This window comes from Hyalella azteca, unplaced genomic scaffold, assembly GCF_000764305.2.
Source record: "Hyalella azteca isolate HAZT.00-mixed unplaced genomic scaffold, Hazt_2.0.2 contig17255, whole genome shotgun sequence".
NCBI classification, from domain to species: Eukaryota; Metazoa; Arthropoda; class Malacostraca; order Amphipoda; family Hyalellidae; genus Hyalella; species Hyalella azteca.
This window is the reverse complement of record NW_025947045.1, coordinates 1-24,192: the sequence shown is the minus strand read 5'-3', so window position 1 is coordinate 24,192 and position 24,192 is coordinate 1. Positions and strand designations below refer to the sequence as shown.

The 24,192-nt window shown below is 41.1% G+C and overlaps 1 protein-coding gene and 1 long non-coding RNA gene across 2 annotated transcripts; both read right to left on the bottom strand.

Moving 5' to 3' along the window:
- Nucleotides 1-4,496: 4,496 nt before the first annotated feature.
- Nucleotides 4,497-17,360, bottom strand: LOC108665370. The gene is made up of 3 exons (XR_001930439.2): nucleotides 17,188-17,360; nucleotides 5,933-6,058; nucleotides 4,497-4,910 (listed from the first exon to the last, which is right to left on the bottom strand). It is a non-coding gene; the product is annotated as an uncharacterized LOC108665370 (long non-coding RNA).
- A 5,076-nt stretch (nucleotides 17,361-22,436) lies between these two features.
- Nucleotides 22,437-23,822, bottom strand: LOC125179401 (intraflagellar transport protein 122 homolog). Its single transcript, XM_047885186.1, has 3 exons — nucleotides 23,464-23,822; nucleotides 22,984-23,113; nucleotides 22,437-22,687 (listed from the first exon to the last, which is right to left on the bottom strand). Exons 1-3 carry the CDS (start codon nucleotides 23,568-23,570, stop codon nucleotides 22,640-22,642), a joined length of 285 nt encoding a protein of 94 aa, XP_047741142.1. The 5' UTR covers nucleotides 23,571-23,822; the 3' UTR covers nucleotides 22,437-22,639.
- Nucleotides 23,823-24,192: the final 370 nt, after the last annotated feature.

Below are 24,192 nucleotides of genomic sequence, written 5' to 3'. Positions count from 1 at the left end.
GCGATGTATCAATAATGTCACAACAGAAAATTTTCGAACATTTTCGGGGTACTTGGCAGTAGTTGTGTATTACTTTTCAAACATAAGTAAGCATAACTAAAAAATTGAGAAAACGTTTAATCGACCGGCAATAAATAGGACCACTAAACTTTTTTAGCAACATAATATTTGTGTTTTTTCCATCTTCTTAATAATATACAAACTTTGAGGTGCAATATTTAAACACAGATGAACGACCGAATGTATGTGTTTTATTAATTATTTACAAATTAATAATTCGTTATTCGATAATTCGACGAGGTTCGATTCAATTAAAATGGCCATACTTGAAACTCTTAATTTAACATTTTCGTTGCATGTAGTTTCTCCAACGCCCAAAGACGGAAGTACTTCGTAGAGCCTATGAATCTATAAGCGCTTAGTCAGTTTTAGCCGTTCGCATTCCGTTAATCATTTGCTTTTAATTTTCAGGTATTTTCATTTGATTGGCCAAGAGAAAATTTGCGAGCAAAATGACATAAAAATGACGACATAAAATGGACTTTACGAGACCCACTGGCGGTCAAAAAATGACATGCGGATGACGAGTAATTGGAAAAGTGGTCCAGCAAGAGCTTTTATATTTCGCTCCTTACACCACATGGCTGTTTTCTGACATTTTTGTGTTATTATCCGTCTTTGTAAAGAATTAGCCGATCTGTGGGCAAAGCTGGGACTACAAAAATATTGTATCGTCTTCACAATCAACTTGTAACATGAGATAAATCACAGCAGTGATTACATTTTATCCAAACTTAAGTTGTTGTTATGCTGTGTGTGCGTATTATGCATATATGATATGAAATTACTAAGAAATATTTCACGTGGTTATCAGATAATCATGAGTTGTTATAGAATATATGGGGCTTTTCGTCGGGCATGATATCCATTAACCATCTAATTGAATGAGATCAGAGCGCCGATATATGACCTTAAAACAGTTTTTTACATTACTCTAATACCCTTATTGTATAGCTTCTAGTGAAATTCAGGCACTAACACACCACAACTTTTGAAATTTAATCAGCCATGGGATGTGCCATGAAAACTTATTTATGTACATTTTAAATACTTTATAATACACCCAATAAATTGTAAGAACTGGCACAACAGTTCTGAGGAAACGTTTGAACTGCGGAGGATCCATGAGAGCATTACAACTGAACGGAGGCCTCATGTGTCTGAGCATTATTAACGATAACGTTAATAATGCCTAATATGTCTCTGCCTTATTCAATATGCCCAAATAACTACTGATTTTTTTTCTATTTAGAAAGAAAGTAATACCATCTTCCTACTAGCATAGTGTACGTATGGGACTTTCTTGTAGGCTAGTCTTTTGGGAACGTTTACTAAGCTATTCCAAGACGCGCCATCATGGCAGGATAAGAAATGAACATTCCATGACGTACGGGTTCTAGAAAGAAAATCACATGAAATATTTAAGAAAAATATACAAAGGATTCATGAAATGTCGATGTATGAACCAAGACATATCAATAACAATGAAACGGGATAATCAATAATTTAAGTAATCAAATAAATCTAACTGACCGAATAGCTTGGTTCCTAGGGTACTACTGGCTTCTATAATCAGGAATCGTATATCAAATGAATCATTTACTCTAATCAAAGGAATGAGAAAGAAGTAGAATGATCAAATTAAACTGAAGCAAATAATTTTCAAATCAATTGTTCACCCGAGGCTTTTACTTTTACATAAAAGGCCACTGTGTACGAAAAATATCACATCTAAATACATCTCAGAAAAGTCGTTTAAGTCTCTTGTGTTGTTCGGAAATGAGATAAGATGACGAAGCTTGTGATATGTTTTGGTACATGTGTGTTCACTTGGCCTGTGTGAATTTTTGTCTGTACCAATTCATGACTTCATCTCTCTTCCTAAAGTGGCGACGTCACGCTTGCAAATATGCGCACAAGGTTTGTTGAGAATATTGGCGATTGGTCATGTGTGTCTTCTGCAAGACGAAGGCACATGAACACAATCATTTCTTCACAGTCACTTCAAATTTAAATACTTTTCCCGACACAACGCTCCACTTGTGGATCTTAAATAATAATTTCACAGCAAATTAGAAAACGGATAGCGGCATGCATGTTGACAGCTGATAGCCTTTTCGTTGGCACTCCCCTTCTAAGCAGTATTCACTTAGTAGCATGAGTATGAAGACGAATTCGTGCAGTCCTCATTTCATACAGACTCCTCTGGTTCATGGTGTTGTGGGAGAGTTTTCAACATATATAGGCTATCCGCCACCTGTGGGCGCAATAGTGTTTAAACTAAAAAACGTGATAACTTTTTGGGTGCCAGAAACCTCTATTAACTTTAATGGATTTATTGGGTTCTAAAACGACATGTAGGCAACAAAAGATTAGGACCAAACGCCCACCTGTAACATACGACTTAGTTTCACACAAGTAAACCCTATTGCCAACTCCTGATTTTTAGCGCCCTCTCAGTTGTTCCTCCTACAATTAAAAATTGCTTTCCATGCTCGGGCCGGTGAATGTTCGACCTCCACAGCGAGGCCGGGAAAACAGACGTCCCTGGAGTCACTTCGTCAACTCTTATCGCCAATGTTAGAGCTCCGTGTTGGCGTCGGATTCACTTACGCAACCCTCGCAGTCATTGGCCACCACTTAACAGTTCCACAGGTTTACACGACAATATTTTCATCGTCACCAAGTCTTGTACCCAACTATGAGCAGGTGGCTTTCTTCCCACAAATCCTCCGCTTCAGCAGGAAGGTCGGGAAAATCTTCGACGGGAACAAGCCAAAAAAAGAGAGGTAACGACGGTGCCCACATCCACCTGGAATAATCACTATACATATACAGGAAATTATATGTTCAATTTTAACCTTCCACAGTAAGAAAACCAATGGGGGTGTTAGCCAGCATATATCCAACAATTTCACGTTAGGAAAACGACAATTTGACCACATTCACATCTCCACTGCGTATCTCGAGCAAACTACTGTTAGATATATCTCTCGGCAATCCAACAGCGTGAACTAAAGTCAACCGTAGAAATTGCATCCTACGAGTACAAGTTAACAGGCTTACCCGCCACTGAGTGAGGCCAACAAGAAATAAATTAAGCGATGTGAATTACGAGACAGAAAACGGTAATTCTTCCCGAATAAAATCACGGGACGCTTCTCAGCGAGCACCCAACCGCCGGTCATTAAAAAGGACCCGGAGTGAATGCAACGATCTCCCAACGTTAACAGCGGGAACCTGGTCAACAAAAGACAAAAGTATTGCGCAGCTACAATGGAAGTGTCCGGAGGCACGTTTATGCGCCTTCTGACTTATTATATATTTCTACCTGAACCTGAGGACAGGGATTCGTCGACTAAGTGCGTAGGGATATGTAAGACACCATCTGTCTAGAGAACTTATCTTAATACGGGGTTTTAATACATGAAAATTATAATAGTGGTATAATGCTAAGACGGCGACCGTTAGGTCGGAGCATTTCTATCGCGAGTTACATTGTGGCGTGCCAGTTAGTTACTGGAGGCTTTACTACACTGTTAGAAAAAACGGTCCCAGTAGCGTTCTAGTGGCCGGTCGTCCCGTGAAAACAAACTGTTTCGCCGTTTTTATCAGATATTTCAAGGATTTCTAGTGTTGAATTAGAATAAAAACGGCGACACTGTGTTTCTTTTCACGTGCCGACCGGCCACTGAAACGCCGGTAATACCGTTAACGGTAATTTTTCTAACAGAGTAAGATTTCCAGCCCTCTTATAGAGCCACAACTTCCGCCCGCTACTGAGGTCTTGATCGCGTGATCTCTCACGTGATGTTGTCCATGCTGACTCAGGTGTAGGACTTTTCCATCAATCGCTACAACGTCTAGTGAATATTACGTCGCAATTACAGATGATCTAATCTTTGAATATAACTATAATGAATATACTGAGGCGCCTGATTCACTCAAGACAGAGCCTGTTAAAGCGTAAGTGGATTGCAGAGACTGATATAGAGTGCCATTTACCGTCGTCATCCCAATTTAGCCACATATTTCTTCCGTAACTTATGTACATATAGCTAAAAAAAGAATGTAAGAGTAATTAATAAAGTAAATTGACATGAGAATAATCAATATAATACAAAACGATTCACTCTGAAATATAACAATCCCGAAAAAAGTTAATAAAGCATTTGACTATAGGCGATAAAAATATTTCTGCTTTGTTTCCGGTGCGAGTGAAGTGGCTTGCCAATTCAGAGGAATTTCCTGCTAGTTATGAAAAACCGACCGCTTTAGTGGGCTTTACTATACTAAGAAATGTCCAAAATTACTTCGGTATCAAATAAAAAAAATTGCCGAATTGTAAACTTTTACATATTCACTGCAAAATCAGTATTTTTCGTATTGTGATGACATGTAAATTATGGACACATTCATCGTCATAAGTTGTGGATCAATTTAATGTCTGTGGACACGCAGCAATAGTTTCGACAACATGGAACGTTCAACAAAGCCGAAACGACGGAGGTGCACAATTGGTCTATGTTCCTGCATTTGCTAGAAGATCTGCTCCTTTGTATGGAAAACGTTCGTCTTAATTATGAAAGATTTGTCGCTTGTGAGTATTGTGAGTAGCGTACTAAGAGGAGAAAGTTATAATTTCACAATCTGTATAAGGGAGAAGTGTTTCATGGAACGCATGTTGCGTCGATCGTGCGCTGCATCGATCATGTGTTACTACATTCGGATGTTGCGGCAATTTACTTCGCCTCTCCTGACCGCTGTTGCAATAGCCGATCATTTATTTGTGCTGAACACTTTCACTGTTGAGTTTGCAGTCATCCGTGATGTACAGATGAACCTTCGACCTGTTGGGATAGGGCAAAGTTTGAAGTGCGACATCTAAGGGTGTACTTCTGAAGGCTACCATGAGCAGTATTTTAGGGTGTACTTCCTTAATTAAACACTGCCATGAGCAGAAAAACACGAGTGTTTAACACGAGTGTTTTCCTTCTTGATGAAGGAGGCGAGTATTGAGCGAGAATATTTCACTATAAAAGAAAAGAGCATATTGAGGGAGAAGTTGTCATGACAAAAGAATTTTTAATTGTTGATGGTGATGAGAACGCTTGTGGTAGGAGCGTTGCGATGCTGGATGTGGCTGATAGCTTTCACACGGATTAAATGCTATTTCAGGCGATTTTCCACACGTCTCCGTTTGCTAACATGTCACTATATTGGACAATAACAAAGGCAGGTAGTTTCATGACACCGACACTGATGTACCCATGGGTGATAAACTATGTGTTGAGACATATTTCCAGTATTACTGAACTATCAATTAGCCTTACTCATCAGTGTGCAAGTCATCTTATCTGATCTTAATTTTTTTACTGCCCTACGATTGACGTTATAACATTTAATACATCTTAAATCGCAGCAAGTTCTCACTTACGCCAGTTATGAAGGTTTGAGATTGTTTTTGTTTAGTGGCAAGATATTGGAAAATATGAATATTTATCTAGGTACCATGAACTTGAACATTACATCTACTCAACTATCACATATAGGTTAACGAAATGTACAAGATTTCAAGGGACTCTCCAAAAAGTACAGTATCGTAGTTAACTGATCTATTTGCAGCTGAAATATATTGATAAGCTCTACACAGCCAAATAATGATGTTTGCTTCCCTACTTCCAATAACTACTCTATGGCAGCCTAGATGCAGTGAGTCTGAAAGAAAAAATCAAGCTTCCTGGGAGACATTCGCTGGGGGTTCACTGTTCACGCGTTTAGCGTCCACTATTTCTGTCACTAATCTCAACGTCATTAATATAAAACCTCTTGAACTTCAAATTTTATTATGCGTGTAGAATTGATAACTCACCCGTGAGTCTCGGCGCGCGTGTCGCCCTCGCCGCCCGTCCTGACGCGCCGCTCCTGGAGTCTCAGCAGCAGAAGCTGCACGTCTTCCGCACGCAGCTCGCTGTCCAACACCTCGAGCTTCCCAAACCTGGATATGGAAATTTTAATGTTCAAGAGTCAACATAAAACTTGAATAAATTCCCTTCGTAACATAAAACTTGTTTTTACCCATCGCACAGACCATATTCTTTTTTAGACCCATAAATGAGATTTTCTACATGACACACAATCCTTAATGATTTTTGCACAATAAACACAAACTTGATTTATTTCTATCTGGCATTAAAATCCAACTCGTCATAAATTCAAACGTTTAAAAGAAAAATGAGACCTGTCTGACTATAAATTTTCATGATCTTCAATATTTTCACATTCATAAACCCCGTCAAATATTTTTCAGTGTTTTTGAATGAGGTAACAGACTTTTGACGAGCCACAAAATTTACTCTAATTTTCACCATCTTCATCTTTCACAGCTACCGTGGAACATAATCATGTTGAATAATATTTTAACCCACTCACAGTAAACAGCGGACCATTGTATGAATTTTCATCAAAGTTATCCTTTTCAGGCGGGTTAAAAGGATGAAGTTAATCTTTTAAATCTGGAAGGTTTAAACCTTTTTTATCAGCATCTAGTTTCGATTTCCTTGTTGGAACGCTGTCGTTTAACTTATGCTTGACTTCATGGTGCTCTGAAACTTGCGCTCGTAAGAGTGGTCAATAACGTCTGAGCGTTCACGAGTTTATTTATCTCGAGTAAATTTTCGCTAAAAGTTTTTTCTCTTGCGCAGTTTCTGTCAGTAGGTACAATTTCTGTCCGGTTGCGTTCGAAATAACTTTCCGTGCCCGCGAACTTAAAATGAATTTTTGGATCAGTCATGGCTTATAGAGAGAAATTAATATTTGTTTTCCGCCCTTTGAAGGTAGTTAGGAAGGGAAAATCCATCATTCAATGTTCCAAATCGGTTTCTAAACCAGATAAACAAAATTCAAACCATTAATTCCCATACAATACAGACCGGCCCCCGTTAGGTGCAAATGAGGCTATGGTGTGGTCCACGGCCTCCCAAGACCCCTCATCCGCCCCGTCCACAATCAGTGCTGGTGAGGGCGATGACGGCAGCGCACACTTTGGGGAGGTGGTGGGCAGTGGGAACGTGGACATGCCTGCATTTATTACATCATTTAGAACATTTATTGTTTATTAAAGATATTCATCACAACACTCAGTGAAGTTTGTATCTTCAACTGGCACTGCAATTGAACGCCCGTCAACTGGCATTTGTTTCGGTAGGCACCGAAATGCCCCCCCCCCCTTGAAGCTGAATTGTGAACCGCTTCTGAGCACGCAAGAAGAAATGTAAATCAGTTGAAAAAATAGGCTTTAAAGCAGATATGGCCAACATTATGAATTATTTATCATGAACATGAATCCTTTTAATACGTTGAACGTCTCTGTAAGGCTCTAAATTATTGGGCTTCTGCAATAATGAAGCACTAAATCTGACGTAAAGGAAAATTTGAAGAAATTTTAATGAGGTTACGAGCATAATGGTCGTTGAAAATAGATAAATATACGATAAAAATATTTTTAAATGGATGTCCAAGACAACATAATTGAGGTGAAAAACTCCATTACTGTCATGTCACCGCAATAAAAACCATTTTAGCGCCAATGATCAGTGACGTTAAGTATACCTTAAGCGCTGATATGTGACAATTACCTACATTTGCACTTTTATACCGTACGTCATAAGCTCATTATATGAAATGCAGTTGAGAAGTGCATCGTAAATGACTTTCAAATCTCGGCAACTAATGTAAACGGTTGTAGCTTATTTAACTTATGAATATTTTATTAATTAATTTTATTAATAAATTTTTCATTCAGTATACTTAATTTATTTATTTTATTTATTTTAATTTATTCATTAAGTTTAAGAAGGTTTAATTTTTTACTAAAAAGTTTCTAAAACTTTAAGACTTTTTAAATGAATATTTGAAGGCGCTCGGAATAACAAACGTTATGGGCTCTTAATCTAATAAAAAGTAGCAATGACAGATGGAAAGTTGTACAATCTTATGTAAAGTGTTACTACATTACATAGGAATTTCTTATGATGCAAGAAGTATTTTATACGCGAGATTTAAAGGTCGGTATGTTTTTGTTGAGCAATTATGGAATAGCTTGTGCGGCCGCCCTACACAAAATTTGGGAGCACATCAATTGATGTTTGAAGAATAGGAAAGACTTTCCTCTCAGGGTTGACTTGGTTCTAATGCCGTCTCTGGAAGAGTTCGTCTCCACTCACTGAGGGCGCTGAGGTCCAGGGGCGCCGGCATGCGGATGGTCAGACGAGCGTTGTGGACAACTGAAGCGAGGGCGGCCACTGCAGCGGGGATGCCCACACAACCCTCCAAGTGGACCAGTCTTATTCTGGAATTATACAACAAAACCAATAGTATATCTATGATTGGGGGTTTATTGGACTGCCACAGGATAAATATGAAAATAGTTGCACTTGCCCCTACGTCACCTCCCACTTATACAGAAATAAGTGAAGTCCACTGCCAATCACGATTGTATTTTTGAAGTAGAAGCACCGTAATATGTTCAGTATGCATAATACAGGATAACAGCGAATTAAAAAGCGTAGCTTGCGACTGCAAAAAATTTTAATGTTACTGAAAAATTTTCACAACACCATCAGGGACATTTAAGGAGCATTAAACGAAGGACAACATATAGAGCTGCCTAATGAACTGATCAGCAGCTGGAATTTACATTCAACTAGTTAATCAACTAAGTGAAAAAACAGCCAAAAGAGCTATCAGGTAAATTACAGAGTTAAAATACTGATCATCGTGAAGTGCAATGCCGATCCTTCAGCAATAGTCTGGCAAATAAGTACCCAACATCTGGTATCACAACGCAATTCGAGCATGTGTTTGCATTGGTGTGTGTTGATGTAATTGCGATGTTATCTGCATAGATTGAGATGTGTTTTTTGCCTAGTGGTGCTGGGGCAGGAATATCATGCATGTAAAGATAGAAAAGGGTTGGTGAGAGGACTGATCCTTGGGGTACGTCATTCGGTATGTTCTTTACGTGTGAAAACTTGCCATTGTAGTACGAATGACGGTCTACCTTTGCTAAACACATGTTCCACACAAGTACAGCCTTACATCACGCAAGAAGAGGGATGGCTCGTACGCAACAGACTCAAAGTAACCTCTACTAAATCAACATGCATACTACTAACAAACCACACAAAGGAGCATCAACACAGACCCATATTACACTAAACAACACCATCATACCACACAGACATGAAACCAAGATTCTAAGTATCACTTACAACACCTCCATGTCTTTCGGGCCACTCCTACAGCACATCAAAACAATTGCTGCAGACCTAGGCTAAAAGCACTCAGGGCCCATACAGAATAGCAGTTAAACTGTGCAGACAGAATGCACCTGAGCAGACTCCGCTGTGGTAACCATGCCTCATTATACTCCTACAAATACCGTCCGGACAGCACTAACTCGGACCTATGCCCCCAATGTCATGCACTACCCAACTCCCCAATACCGTCAAGCATCTTCTGCTTGAGTGCCTGTTAGTACCCAGGCTACAGGGGCCATAATTCAAAACTCGCTAAGTGAACGTAAGTACTTTCGCTCTATTTTCTTGTCTATGATTAAGTGAGCGTAAGTACTTCCACTCTATTTTCTTGTCTATGATTAAGTGAAGGTAAGTACTTGCGCTCTCTTTTCTTGTCTGTGATTGGTGGATTTTGCTTGAAAGCCCGTCAATGATTGGCTGATGAACTTACGATCTCTCAACTTTTTTTTGAAAGCATAGGCCGAGGTAGGCATAACATACGTCACACAGCTGAGGTCCGAGCCCGGCTCGGGTGGAGGCTTTTATGCACAGATTGAGTTTGCTGGCGTGACCAGGACTCGGGGAACATCAACAACAACATCGCAATACGAAAACATTTGCAAGAAACAAGCTTGGGATAGTAGTGCCGGACATTAGATTTATGATTGATTCAACAAAAGTCTAATTGCGATCATGATAAGTGATGATGTCAGTGAAATATTGCGATTCATTTTTGGAAAGAAGAGGATAACAAAAATCATCTCACATGCTTTGCTTCACGTTTTTGCTCATTAGTGAATGAATCCCAAGAATCTCGTTCTTTGGAAAGTTCTCACTAAAAATAGAGGGGTATGTTCGGACTGTAATAGAAATCGAAATTGCACTAATGAACCAATTCCTTACAATAGATGTAAAATAAATAAATAAACATATAGATTATTAAAGAAAAAAACAATAATGGACACATTTGACGCACTTAAAGAAATATACTGTGATGATCGCATCTCATCTCGTTGTTTTTCAGTAGAATTTTACTCGAGTGTCTAATTTATCATACATATTTCATGAGAAACGAGCAGCAGTATCCAAGAAATAAATATGTAACAAAATATGTAACGTGTTTTATTGATTTGTTCTAAAGCCTCAGTAGTACTTCTTCGTTAATACTGGAGTGGGTCTGGCAAAATTGATACCTATAATAAGCTGGACCGTCCTCACCCCGATCTACTCGTACACTGTCAGTAGCCCCATGCAGGACAAGTGAAATAGTCTACTAGCCAGCCATGGATCTTCTAATTAAACTGGCGACCAGACCTTGGGACTCCTATGATTAAGAAATTTAAGCGGAAACATTATTTTCATTAGACACAGTGCTGGATGTTTACTCCGTCGTAGTATGGAAAATCTTCAACATAAGAGCGATAAGTACATGAAGACAGGGTTTGCATTTTAGAAGGCACGAAATTGAGAATTTGATATGAAAGTTGGTAAGATTGGGTTCTAAAGTTCTCTAGAGTATAGTATCTACGTCAGAGGTACGCAATGAACATCTAGGTGGTCAATATTTTTTCTTAGCCTCGTGATAATCAGGCTATTCGTTTCCGTTATCGGTTTCGGTTCTCCATGTGTTGTAGCTGTCGCCGGTACTGTAGAGTCCACCTCGGATTACCGGGTGCCGCGGCTTCGGTGTGTCGCATTTGTCGGTTAAAGTCAGCGTACGAAGTTTTATCCTCAGATTAGTCGCAAAAATCTGAAATATCGGAAGAGTCTCTGCCTATATGTCGATGCCGTACCTGGCTTTTAGTGATCTGTGTAAGACAATGGGCGACATTGAAGGAGCCCCTTTGGCGACAGAAGCAGGCGAAATGAGCTTCAAATAATATGCACTCATTTTTATTCGCGTTGAGTCGTCAGTTCACTTTAAGATGTTTTCTTGAACATTTGTTTCTTTAGTAACTTGCTTGGCTACGTATATAACATTTTTTGCATGATTTATTTATAAGCTTGGCTATTTTGTTAGCCTAAAAGATTCTTACTTGCTCCCAAGCAGTGGCTGCAGGGAGGTATAGTCATGGAGTTCGTACTCGTATTCAAGGCCCCGCAGCAGAAGTTCGACGTCCCCCACGCGACGCGTCACAATTTCTGCCCACTGAGTCGCCCTCAGGTCGGTGGCATCGAAGAAATCTCTGCAAGCTCACGACCTGCGATGCGTAAATAGGCTTAGTCGGAATTTAAAATAAGTGAGAGTAATGGCTATCTCATACTCGGTTAAAAATTGGTTTAGGAATTTCTGTTCAATCCGATTGGGACAAATTTGGATGGCTTCTAAGTACGTGATATTTCTTTCCAGCTTATTGTCCAATTTAGCAGTTTTTAACAATTTAAAATAATAAATTTGAATTTCTGTTAACTTAGAGCGAAATTTATTAGGAATGAAAGTATGCCATAATTAATTTTGTAGGTGATTGCGTGTGTTTGTGGAGCACGCGTCGGAGTTTCATCAAGTGTCGAATTTTGCCCATCGATGAAATTTTTCATAGTAAAATTAATCTTAAATCATAATCTATTCAACGGTATTCAACCATTCTTCTCAACAGATTCAACATCCTCTCTGATACTGACTCCCAAAAGATTCAACATCCATTGAATCTGCTGAACCCTAGCAGATTCAGCAGTAAACAACACCAACCATTATTGATTGTCCAAATTTCGTCCTCGGCGAGTTTGGCGAGGGCGGCTTGCTCGACATTCTTTAAATTGGCGGCGCCAGCAAGTTCTGTACGTCGCGGATAAGCTCCAGTTTTATATCTTCAAGTTCAGACTGGGGAAAACAGTAAAACCTTCCAGCTTTTTTCCACAAGTTCCATAAGTTCAATTTTTAATTCATTCAAAGCTGTCGGTTGCGATAAACATTCAAAATATAAAAGGCCTGGTTCCGCAGATATTTGACAGCACGCAGCTTATTCAGCAGTCCTGAAGCATCGCTCGGAATATTTTGTTTTTCAGGTTCCCAAAGTAGACAACCAAGCTGTATGAAAGATTAAAAATATTTAGATTGTCAGCATTTTTAATATTTTCTAAATCATGTGCACTAAATGCAAATCTCTTTTTCCATACCTTATTCGAGTAAGGGCTTCCGCGCCGGCGCTCCACGTACTGCCTGTAGGTCTCATCGCTTGGTTTGTCTTCACATTTCAGGTTCAAAACAAACCACATGATCTTGGGAGCCAGGGACATGACACCGACAATATTGCGGTAAATTGTATCTCTTTCATTAAGCAGACCAACTCCTGATACAGACAACAAGTCAACAATGGCTCCTGTAGTGGCCATTTTTTAAACCTGTTGAGGGGAAAATGATTTAAAACATAAGAAGTCTGGGACAGTATTTAGAGCAATTAAATATAATCATTTTTTTAATTCATGACTTATTAAAGTTATGTACAGAGCGAAAATACCTTACTTCATGAATTGAGAAAATCGTTCGTAGTTCAGACTCTCTCTACTCAGTTGTGCCGGGAACCCAATTATTGATCTTAGGCTGACTCAAGCTCCCTTGATTCTGCTAACACTCATATAATGGAGTGAGTCGATATATCAGATCTTCTTATAAGTTCAGCAAAATTCCGTTTTAAAGAGATTCAATTATATATCCAAAGATCCAAGGAAATGAAACATTATTTAATGTATTTGATGATATTGAAATAATTGCTTATTATTTTCTGGAATGAGTTAATACTGACTAACTAAAGATTTAAATCGAAAACCACTTTCATCAACGTTTTCAAAAAGCACTCAATTCTCATAATAATCTATGCGAGAAATCTTATTCAGCTAAACAACTTAAAATATTCACTCAGTTTTGAAAATTTCTTAAAAAATCACGTTAACTAAATATTTGGTGATATCGCTAAACGAACATTAATTGCCAATTCTTACCACATAACGCAGAAACAGAAGCTCTTTTAATGAATCAAGTCTTAAATTGAAAGCTGCTTACTGTGCACAATTTGCATTGGTGTTCCTTCAAAGGCAAAAATGCAAATAAATAAAGAGGGCCTTGATCGAGTCTTAGGTTCAAGATTCGAAGCTTTTTAAAAAAATACATAAATGAACGAAATACGGAAACTTATTTATCTAACTCTTCCCGATACAGCCTACCATCTCCCCTAAACGGTATAAGAGTTCTTGGTAAAGTCGAAACTTTAAAACCAATCACAAAAGCGAAAATCTAGATATTTTAGTTAACCTCCTATGAGCATCAACATCAATAACTAAATATAAATAATATGCGTTTAAAAATTACTTTTTAAAGGCAACACTTCCTAAGAATCCAGTCTCTCTGATGTTACACAGATACAATGAATTTCTAATTTTATTTCCAAATATTAAAGGAAAAAATTTTTTACTTTTTTCATATATAAAAAATTTAAAATTCCAAAATTATTTAATCTCTCAATTTATTCACGCATTGTTTCCAACTTTACGCAAGGTTATGAAATTTCAGATCGATTGGAGGGGTAGAAGTGTGTTAAATATGTATTATAAGATTTGTCGCAGACATACAAAAAAAAACAAGGAACAAGAAGTGAAGTTAAAGAGAAGTGTTGTACAAAGTTGAAAAATCACAAGGGCCTGATGAGTAATGAAATGGCGTCATCGTCCTTAAAGGTCTGAATGCAGGAAAAAATATTGATAATAAGAAAATGAGCTGTTATGATGTTACTCAAGATACGAAACAAAACTACCATGCAGAAACATAAAATAACTGCGGGTTGTGGTATCTGTAATTGAAATGCATCTGAGTAACATAAAACAAATGGATAAATAGAAAACGCACGCATAATAAGGAAACCGTTAAGCCTCATTTGGCGCGGGATTTTCTAAAAACAACAAGCGGGGCTAAAGGAAGCTGGTCTCTTGGGTGTCCCATCCTTTGCAATTTTTTTGGTCAAGACGCTCCCTTAAAATTCATGAAATGGAATTGACCGAATTAAGGCTAAACCCATCATGCGCGCGTCTCAATATGATATATGTGACCTAATTTATATATACGTCCTAATATATTTCAAAGGTTCAGGTTTCAGTACCTGAGATGAACAAATATCAACGAATACAACACCTCCCACATGCCCCATCCTCGCGTGCCCCCTATACCTTGTTCACCCAATCATACCACACACCATACCCCCTAATTTTCCTTTCAAATTAGCATACATGAGGCGTGGTGAATTATTACATCGTCAATTAACGATTGCATCAAAGGAAATAAGGAACAAATGAATTAAAATAGTTGAAAAATTTCCCGCCTAAGCAAATACCATTCGTGAAAAACACGAATAAATAAAATGCAATACAAGGTTAGCAGATTTTCAGATTGTTTCTTGTTAAAAAACTTGATATTTTTCTAGTTTCAGAGCAACAAAATCATAACTGGGTATTGCACAAGAGCAAATTTTAGATAATATTGCAAGTTGGAAATTTGATTTCTACGCCGGAAATTAAGTTTAATAAAATTTTTTCCTTAATTATACAATTAGGAGGAACTAATTTTGCAACACAAGGACCACTTTTGTGGTTAAATGAATCATTTTAAAGCATTTCAAACATTTATACCTTTGCTTCATATTTTTCAGTACTGTCAACATTTATAGTATTGTAATTCGAAAAAAATTAATTTTGTAGTCGGAAACGACAAGTAAAAAGGGAATGTATACGTACTTATTTTATTTATTGATTATAACTTATTTCATAATCAAGAAAGTAAAGTCAAACTGGAGGTTCAGTACAGGATATTGCATTAATTTCAAGGAATTGCATGACGCCGCAATATCTGATATATTTTGATCACTTTACCCTTTACACGCATTATATGCGGTATACCAGCGGTGTGCGTGCAGCGGGTTTGATATAGAACAGGAAGCCTCACTCCGATATATGAGTGCATGGTGGAGCACAACCTGCCCTGGGGGTTGAAAAAAGCAACCTGCCTTCGATATTAAAGAAGTTCAACCTATTGTCTTTATTGTTGAAGAAATTCAACCAACCTTTACTATCAACAAACTTCAACCCACCTTCACTGTCAACAAAATTCAACCACCTTCAAATCAACAAAATTTAACACACTTTTACTATCAAAAAAATTCCCCCCACCTTCACTATCTACAAAATTCAACCCACCTTCAAATCAACAAAATTCAACAGACTATAACTATCAAAAAAATTCAACCCACCTTCTCTATCAACAAAATTAAGCCCACCCTAAAATCAACGAAATTCAAAGGCCACCGATAACTTCATAACTTCTGTATACCAGAAGCCCACCAATAACGGAATATACCTCAACGCGCGCAGTGAATGCCCCCAACGATATAAAGACAGCACCATCAAGGCATTAATCCACCGCACCTATAAAATATCACATACTTGGCAGTTATTTCACTACAGTATCCTGAAACTAAAACAAGCCTTCATCAACCAATTCACTCTTCGGCAATATTCTGAGCTGTTACCTAGCAGCAATCAGCCAAAAAAACAGGAGACCCAACGAGCGATACAAGAAACCCCGAACTTCAACAAGTCCATAATGTTTACAATCAAAATCAATATTCATCTGCATACGAAACTGACGAACGATTCCCCAAGCATATGATTAGAAACGGAAGTAGTTCTTAATAAAACTGGCATCATTTTTAACCAAACATGTCTAACAAAATTTTGTAAATAAACTTAGGAAAAGAAATTACTGCGTACATTCATAGAAATGAGTGAGATATTGTCCTAATAGCGATGTACTTTCCTTCATTTCTGGGTAATTCTGGCCCAGTTTGGCCCGGCAGAAAAGTGCATCAATATAATGTCCCCTCTCTGATGGTGCGTTTGCACCATCGCACCATCCTTCACTCCTCCTCTTCCTCTGGCTCCTCCTCGGCAGGAGCATCCCGCTGCAGCTCCGCGGTCTCCTCCAACAAGGAGTTGTAGAACTCCTCGATGGCCTCCTCGGAAGGTGGCTCGAACTCGCCTGGTTCACCTGCGATCAGTTAACCGTCAATAACATGAATAAAATGACATACAAACTCCTCGATGGCCTCCTCGGAAGGTGGCCCGTACCTGTCTCTTATACACATCTAGATGTGTATAAGAGACAGTCTTCTGCTTGAGTGCCTGTTAGTACCCAGGCTACAGGGGCCATAATTCAAAACTCGCTAAGTGAACGTAAGTACTTTCGCTCTATTTTCTTGTCTATGATTAAGTGAGCGTAAGTACTTCCACTCTATTTTCTTGTCTATGATTAAGTGAAGGTAAGTACTTGCGCTCTCTTTTCTTGTCTGTGATTGGTGGATTTTGCTTGAAAGCCCGTCAATGATTGGCTGATGAACTTACGATCTCTCAACTTTTTTTTGAAAGCATAGGCCGAGGTAGGCATAACATACGTCACACAGCTGAGGTCCGAGCCCGGCTCGGGTGGAGGCTTTTATGCACAGATTGAGTTTGCTGGCGTGACCAGGACTCGGGGAACATCAACAACAACATCGCAATACGAAAACATTTGCAAGAAACAAGCTTGGGATAGTAGTGCCGGACATTAGATTTATGATTGATTCAACAAAAGTCTAATTGCGATCATGATAAGTGATGATGTCAGTGAAATATTGCGATTCATTTTTGGAAAGAAGAGGATAACAAAAATCATCTCACATGCTTTGCTTCACGTTTTTGCTCATTAGTGAATGANGTTCTGCACATGACTCACCCATCATGTTCTGCACACGACTCACCCATCATGTTCTGCACATGACTCACCCCTCATGTTCTGCACATGACTCACCCATCATGTTCCTGAGCTTGACGCTGCACATGATGTAGTCGCCGAAAGTTACGTTGCCGTCCTTGTCGCCGTAGCGCAGCATGAGCGCGTCGCAGATGTGCTTGTTGAGCTTGTAGCCCGCGCTCGCCAGCGCCGCGCGGAGCTCAGGACAACTTGGAGGGTCCGTCCTTGTTGGAGAGCTTGAAGCAGTTCTGGGGGGTAGGGGGTTAAAATATGAGACAGATGTTATAACAACTGTATAAGTCATGAGATGGAGGTGATAACAACTATGTAATTCATGAGATAATGGAATATAACAACTACAACTTAGAGGATCAATCCTTGTCGAAGAGCTTGAAGCAATTCTGTATGTTAGGAGGGTTATAATATGAGACAGAGGTCAGAACAACTATATAAGTAAGAGAGAAATGGATATAAACATTACAACTCAGGATCCATACATATCATGGAGCTTGAAGCAGTTATGGGGGGTAGAAGAGTAAGGCCATATCTATAACAGCGCAAATTTTGACAAATTTCGATGATCCTTCTTTGTCGTAGAGTTAGAAGTGTTCCTTGGAGGTGGAAAAGGTATGACCAGAGTCACACCCATACAAACCTCTACTCTTCTCTGATCAATAGGCACAATCTCGGATCTTCTCGCGCATTCCTATATTTTGCCTACATCAAACCTTGTCACACGAAGGTCGCTGCTCTCCTCAAGCTCGCGAGTCCTTGGCTGCTAACGTCGTCCCCTTGAATGTGTTCAACAAAGTCGACCACGCTCTCCTCCTTACCATTATTGCGATCTACGACCTTCTTCATAGCATAATCCGGTAGCTATTTATATGCTTTATCCTTCGCATTAGATACCGATCTCCCTCCAGGGCAGTCCAGAAGGGAGTCCCCAAAACTTGGCTGTAGCTATCCCTTGCGCCCCTGAAATACGCTATGCATGACTGCTTTTTAGTGGCGACATCACAAAATAGGCTGATTGACGTATCATCTTTGTTACGACCGCGATGCTTCACGCTGCAGAGGAGGTAAATCATCCGTCACGCTTTTCACAACATGATGCTTAACGCTATCAGGCACGTGGTCCTCTTTTGTCCACCGTTCCTAAGCGCGTGCATGATCATCGAAATAAAAAGCTACAACCCACTCCCTGAGTGCTAATACCAACATGGATGAACTCACCACCCAGGTGCGGATCTAGGTTCAGAGTCGCTCACCATTCAGGTGCGGATGTCGGTCCAGAGTCGGAAGAACTCACTTTCCAGGTGCGAATGTCGGCTCAGAGTCGCTCACCATCTAGGTGCGGATGTCGGTCCAAAGTTGTATGAACTCACCTTCCAGGTGAGGATGTCGGTCCAGAGTCGGAAGAACTCACTTTCCAGGTGCGAATGTCGGTTCAGAGTCGATCACCATCTAGGTGCGGATGTTGATCCAGAGTCGGATGAACTCGCGTGAGCCAAGTTTGCCGGAGCGATCGATGTCCATCATGGAGATCATGGAGCGGCAGATGTCCTTACTGAAGCCTTCGAACTCGAGCTCTGCGGGGTCAGGGGATGAGATGAAATTCAAAATCAGGTTGAAGTTATAACTGGACTGTTGGCAGTGCAGCAATGGCATGCTCTCCACATACGATTTGCTTCCTCAGTTCTTAAAAATTAATCTTTATCGAAGTATGGAGTTTACTACAGCCTGTGTCAGTCTTACCCACTCACCCCTCTTCATGGCATAGTTGAGCACATGAAGCCGGGCTCACATGGTTTATGGCGAATGGGACACATGGTATATGGCTTCGCCATTTACCATGAGCGGGGCTCACTGGTATATGGCGAGGCCGATGTTGAGGCACTGGAGGACTGCGCTGCGCGCTGCGTTCCTCTGCAGGAGCGCGGCGCTGACGGCGCACTTGTCGTCGTCGTCGTCGTCGTGAGGAGGACGCGGCGCTGCGGGCTGTGCCAGAACGGCGCGGAGGAGAGGGGTTCAAGAGGTGGTCCTGGGAGGGTTCAAAAGCGTAGTTAAGGGTGGTGGAGAGGGGTTCAAAAGGTGGTCCTAGAAGGGTTTAAAAGGGTAGTTAAGGGGGGAGGAGAGGGGTTCAAGAGGTTGTCCTAGAAGGGTTCAAAAGCGTAGGTAAGGGTGGGGGAAAAGGGTTCAAAAGGTTGTGCTAGAAGGGTTCAAAAGCGTGGTTAAGGGTGGGGGAGAGGGGTTCAAGAGGTGGTCCTAGAAGGGTTCAAAAGCGTAGGTAAGGGTGGGAAAGAGGGGTTCAAGAGGTTGTCCTAGAAGGGTTGAAAAGCGCAGTTAAGGGTGGGGGAGAAGGGTTCAAGAAGTTGTCCTAGAAGGGTTGAAAAGCGTAGTTAAGGGTGGAAGAGAGGGGTTCAAGAGGTTGTCCTGGAAGGGTTCAGAAGCGCCGTTAAGGGTGGGGGAGAAGGGTTCAAAAGGTTGTGCTAGAAGGGTTCAAAAGCGTAGGTAAGGGTGGGGGAGAGGGGTTCAATAGGTTGTCCAAGAAGGGTTCAAAAGCGTAATTAAGGGTGGAGGAGAGGGGTTCTAAAAATTGTCCTAGAAGGGTTTAAAAGCGTAAAGGGGTTGCAAGACGTTCCGGCACTAAAGATTTTCACAAATCTATAAATAGAAAACAGTATCTTTAACATTAGTATCGAGAGATCATATGAATTTTATTAGACTTAACATTAAAATAGCATACCTAGCGACTTAATGATGAATAATTTACGGTAGCAGTAACAACGTGAGGACAAAGAATAATAGGATAATATAAGGATAGCAGAATAATATTAGGATAACAGGATAACATAAGGATAACTATTGAAGCAGGTAGTTGCCACAGCCCCTCAGTAGAGCCCCTGATGCAGGTGCCCTCGTATACCCTCACCAGGCGCCCTCGTATACCCTCACCAGGCGCCCTCGTATACCCTCACCAGGCGCCCTCGTATACCCTCACCAGGCGCCCTCGTACGCCCTCATCTGCCAGGGGCGCTGCACGCCGCCGTCACGCCTTCGTCTGAGAGAGTCTGGGCTCAGGCTGGTCAGCTCCAGCGTCCCCAACAGCGGGGGAAATACTGGGGAAGAAGTTGGGGAAATAATGCGCCTAAATCCTGGGGAAGATTTGGGGAAATAATTTGCCTAAATCCTGGGAAGTTGGGGAACTAATGCGCCTAAACCTGGGGAAGATTTGGGGAAATAATTCGCCTAAATCCTGTGAGAAGTTGTGGAGCGTATGCGCCTAAACCTGGGGAAGAAGTTAGGGAACTGATGCGCCTAGACCTGAGGAAGAAGTTGGGAACTTATGCGCCTAAACCTGGGGAAGAAGTTGGGGAACTGATGCGCCTAAACCTGGGGAAGTAGTTGTGGAACTTATGCGCCTAAACCTGGGGAAGAAGTTGGGGAAGTGATGCGCCTTAACCTGGGGAAGATATTGGGAACTTATGCGCCTAAACCTGGGGAAGAATTTGGGGAACTGATGCGCCTAAACCTGGGGAAGAAGTTGGGAACTTATGCGCCTAAACCTGGGGAAGGAGTTGGGGAACTAATGCGCCTAAATCATGGGGAAGGAGTTGGGGAATCAATTCGCCTAACCCTAAATCATGGGGAATGCGTTGGGGAATTAATTCGCCTAAATCATGGGGAATGCGTTGGGGAATTAATTCGCCTAAATCATGGGGAAGGAGTTGGGGAACTAATTCGCCTAAATTCACGCTCTATGACCTAGAAAAAATGTTAGGTTAACTTACACTCATAGAAATGAGGGACATTGTCCATATAACGATGCACATCCGGCCTTTTTGTGGGTCACTCTGACCGAAGTGAGTTCGGCAACAGGGCGCATCAGCGCTAAGCACAGAGAGTGCGGCACTATTGAGGCAAAATAACCTTAGCGCATCCTGAGTATATGAAGTATCAGGTCATCTTAGGAAACGTCGAGTTATCCTAGGAAGCGTTATCCTATTAAACGTTAGGTCATCCAATTAAACGTTGGGTCATCCTATTAAACGTTAGGTCATCCTATTAAGTGTTAGGTCATCCTATTAAGCGTTAGGTGATCCTATTAAGCGTTAGTTCATCCTATTAAGCGTTAGGTCATCCTATTAAGCGTTAGGTCATCCTATTAAGCGTTAGGTCATCCTATTAAACGTTAGGTCATCCTATTAAGCGTTAGGTCATAACCTACCTGGCATAGGCCTATAACCTACGTGGCATAGGCCTCCTCCAGCAGGGCGGACCAGTGTTCGCATGAAGACGAGCTTGCCGTAGTACGTCGGCAGACGTCGTCTATCACGACGTCCACCCAGCGCCCGTACTGCCAGCACCTGGGACGTGCGGGAACGTTAGCAACATAACCCTGGGTAATAACCTTACCATTACCATGCCCCTGCCCATTACCATGAGGGAGGGTAATGGAAGGAATGGTATTGAAGGTAACTCTCTTCAGTTGCGTCTAGCAGCCTCAGCCTTCACCTACAGCAGGTATTCTTGGACGTTTCCACTGTTAGGACTTGGGGGGACTTGCATGGGGACGCTGGAAGGACTTGGGGGGACTTGCATGGGNAGGACTTGAGGGGACTTACATGGGGACGCTGGAAGGACTTGGGGGGACTTACATGGGGACGCTGGAAGGAATTGGGGGGACTTACATGGGGACGCTGGAAAACATGGGGAGGCTTTAAAACTATTCCTTGTAGTATCATCCAAGAAAACGCTAGTAACTGATGCCAGACGGTTGGCTGTAAACCAATTTTACGACGTCGGTTGTAAAATTTTATATTTCAAAATTGAACTTTCAATAAGCAAGAATCATTTTGATGCTCAAACATTCAATAAACCTTTCATAATTTGTCTGTATGATGAATCTAGGAAAATTGCGTGCATGCTTAACTCTGAACTAAAATTTGATTCAATTCATTCTCCAGGAAGTAAAAAATAAAGATAAATTAACAGCAGAGTAACTGTTAACCCGATCATCACATTCAGCAAACTTCGTATCCCCGCTATTGAGATTAAATGCATATAAACCATCACTTTCGGATTGGAATTGCCCAACTTAAGTCATCATTGTCTAATTATTTCATTCATGTTGCATTGGAGCGGTGATAACACATTCTCGACATACTGATGTTATCCACCTTAATCTATCGGCCAGAGCTCTCGCGGAACCTGTAGCGAGCTCATTACGTACCGCCCAGTGGCCGCCAGAGTAGGGAGCAGACTCTCGTAGCTGTCTGACTAGGGATCGAAAAGGAGAACTAAAAGCGGACATAGAGAAGCTTATTTACGCGCGCCCCGAGTCCTAGGCGGTACCTATTTCAGAGTCGGACCCGCATCTGAATTTTGTATGGGTTTCTGCGCGAGGAGGAACTCGTCCTTCTCGGCCAAGCTGGTGGCATAAGGCACGTAGACCAACTCCTTGAACTGCGGGTGCTTCTCAGCCCACGCGAACGCCTCTTCCCAATCTTCATCCTCTACGAAGAGCTCGACTACGCACTGCAACGCACCCATCTTCCTGTTGATGCAATATTGTAACGATAGTCGAGGAAAACTGCAAATAGAAGTCATTTCTATAAATTAGATGCAATTATTGACTACAGGTGAAGCACCCTTCCTGTTAATGAGACGTTTTAATTGACGGCCGTCCATCGTTTGGGTACTGTGAGTGATGAACATGTGAAGTTTGATGACGAAATTGCGTGTAGCTCATTGACTAATTATTGACACAAAATCCTCAAGGAAGTAAATCAACCTGTGCAATTCGATGACGCAAGTGCGTGTAGCTCATCGACGTATTATGACAAGAAAAACCTTAATGAAGTAAATTAGCCGGTATAGTTCGATGGCGTAGGTGCGAGCCTTGAGTTGCCGCAAGTGCTGCGCACACAGCGACAGCGTCTGGTGGTCAGCCTTGTCCGCTTTGCGTCCCACGTCAACGAGCCTGGCAAAATAATCATCGAATCAATAAAATGTTTTTCATAATTGATTCATAGATAATTTCGCTTATATTACATTCATTTTTTTCAAACGTTTGCATGACTGACGAGCAGGAATAAAACAGTTTCGGGGACGGTTTTATTGAAATTTATCATATTGCTATTGATATTAACCCTCATCAGAATCAATGACAAGATGAACTAAAATTCGAAAGATTTTTTCACAATGTGAATGGAAAACAAAATAAAGCAAGAATGTTTCATCAAACCACAGTTTCCGCAATTTTTTCTGGATAATTTTTTTAACAAGGTATGATACAAAGAAAAATTTCCATAAAAATTGTCTCCTGCTCACATCTCGACCCAGCCGTTCTCGGCCATGATCTCGGCGGCTCTGGCGGTCTCGCCAGCGGACAGGTACATCTCGGCGGCTTTGGCGGTCTCGCCAGCGGACAGGTACATCTCGACGGCTTAGGCGGTCTCGCCAGCGGACAGATACATCTCGACGGCTTTGGCGGTCTCGCCAGCGGACAGGTACATCTCGACGGCTTTGGCGGTCTCGCCAGCGGACAGGTACATCTCGACGGCTCTGGCGGTCTCGCCAGCGGACAGGTACATCTCGACGGCTGCGCGCGGCTCGTTGATGTTGCGCGCTCAGTCCGCCTTCTTCTTGATCAGCTGCTGCTTGTCCGTCGTGCCGTCGGCACCCAAGTATTCCTGTCATAAATTCAAGCATTGCGGTGATATTATTTTGCAACAACCTAAAGGAACAATTATTCAAAGCTGCCGCTAAGTTTATGACCCTTGCCACTAACAAATTTCCAATTCCAATGTTTTTTAAATATTACTGTTTACCAGAAACATTTAATAAAAGTTTTATCATAATATCAAAACATATATTACTTATGTCAAATAATGACTTTTAAATAGTTCACGTCATGCTGAAACGTCAGAGGTCGGTGTGCATATCTGCCCCAAATTGCAACCATCGCTATGTCGATCATCTTGAGGGTGTATATGTCTACAAAATTGTCACCATCGCTATGTCGATCATCTTGAGGGTGCATATGTCTGCAAAATTGTA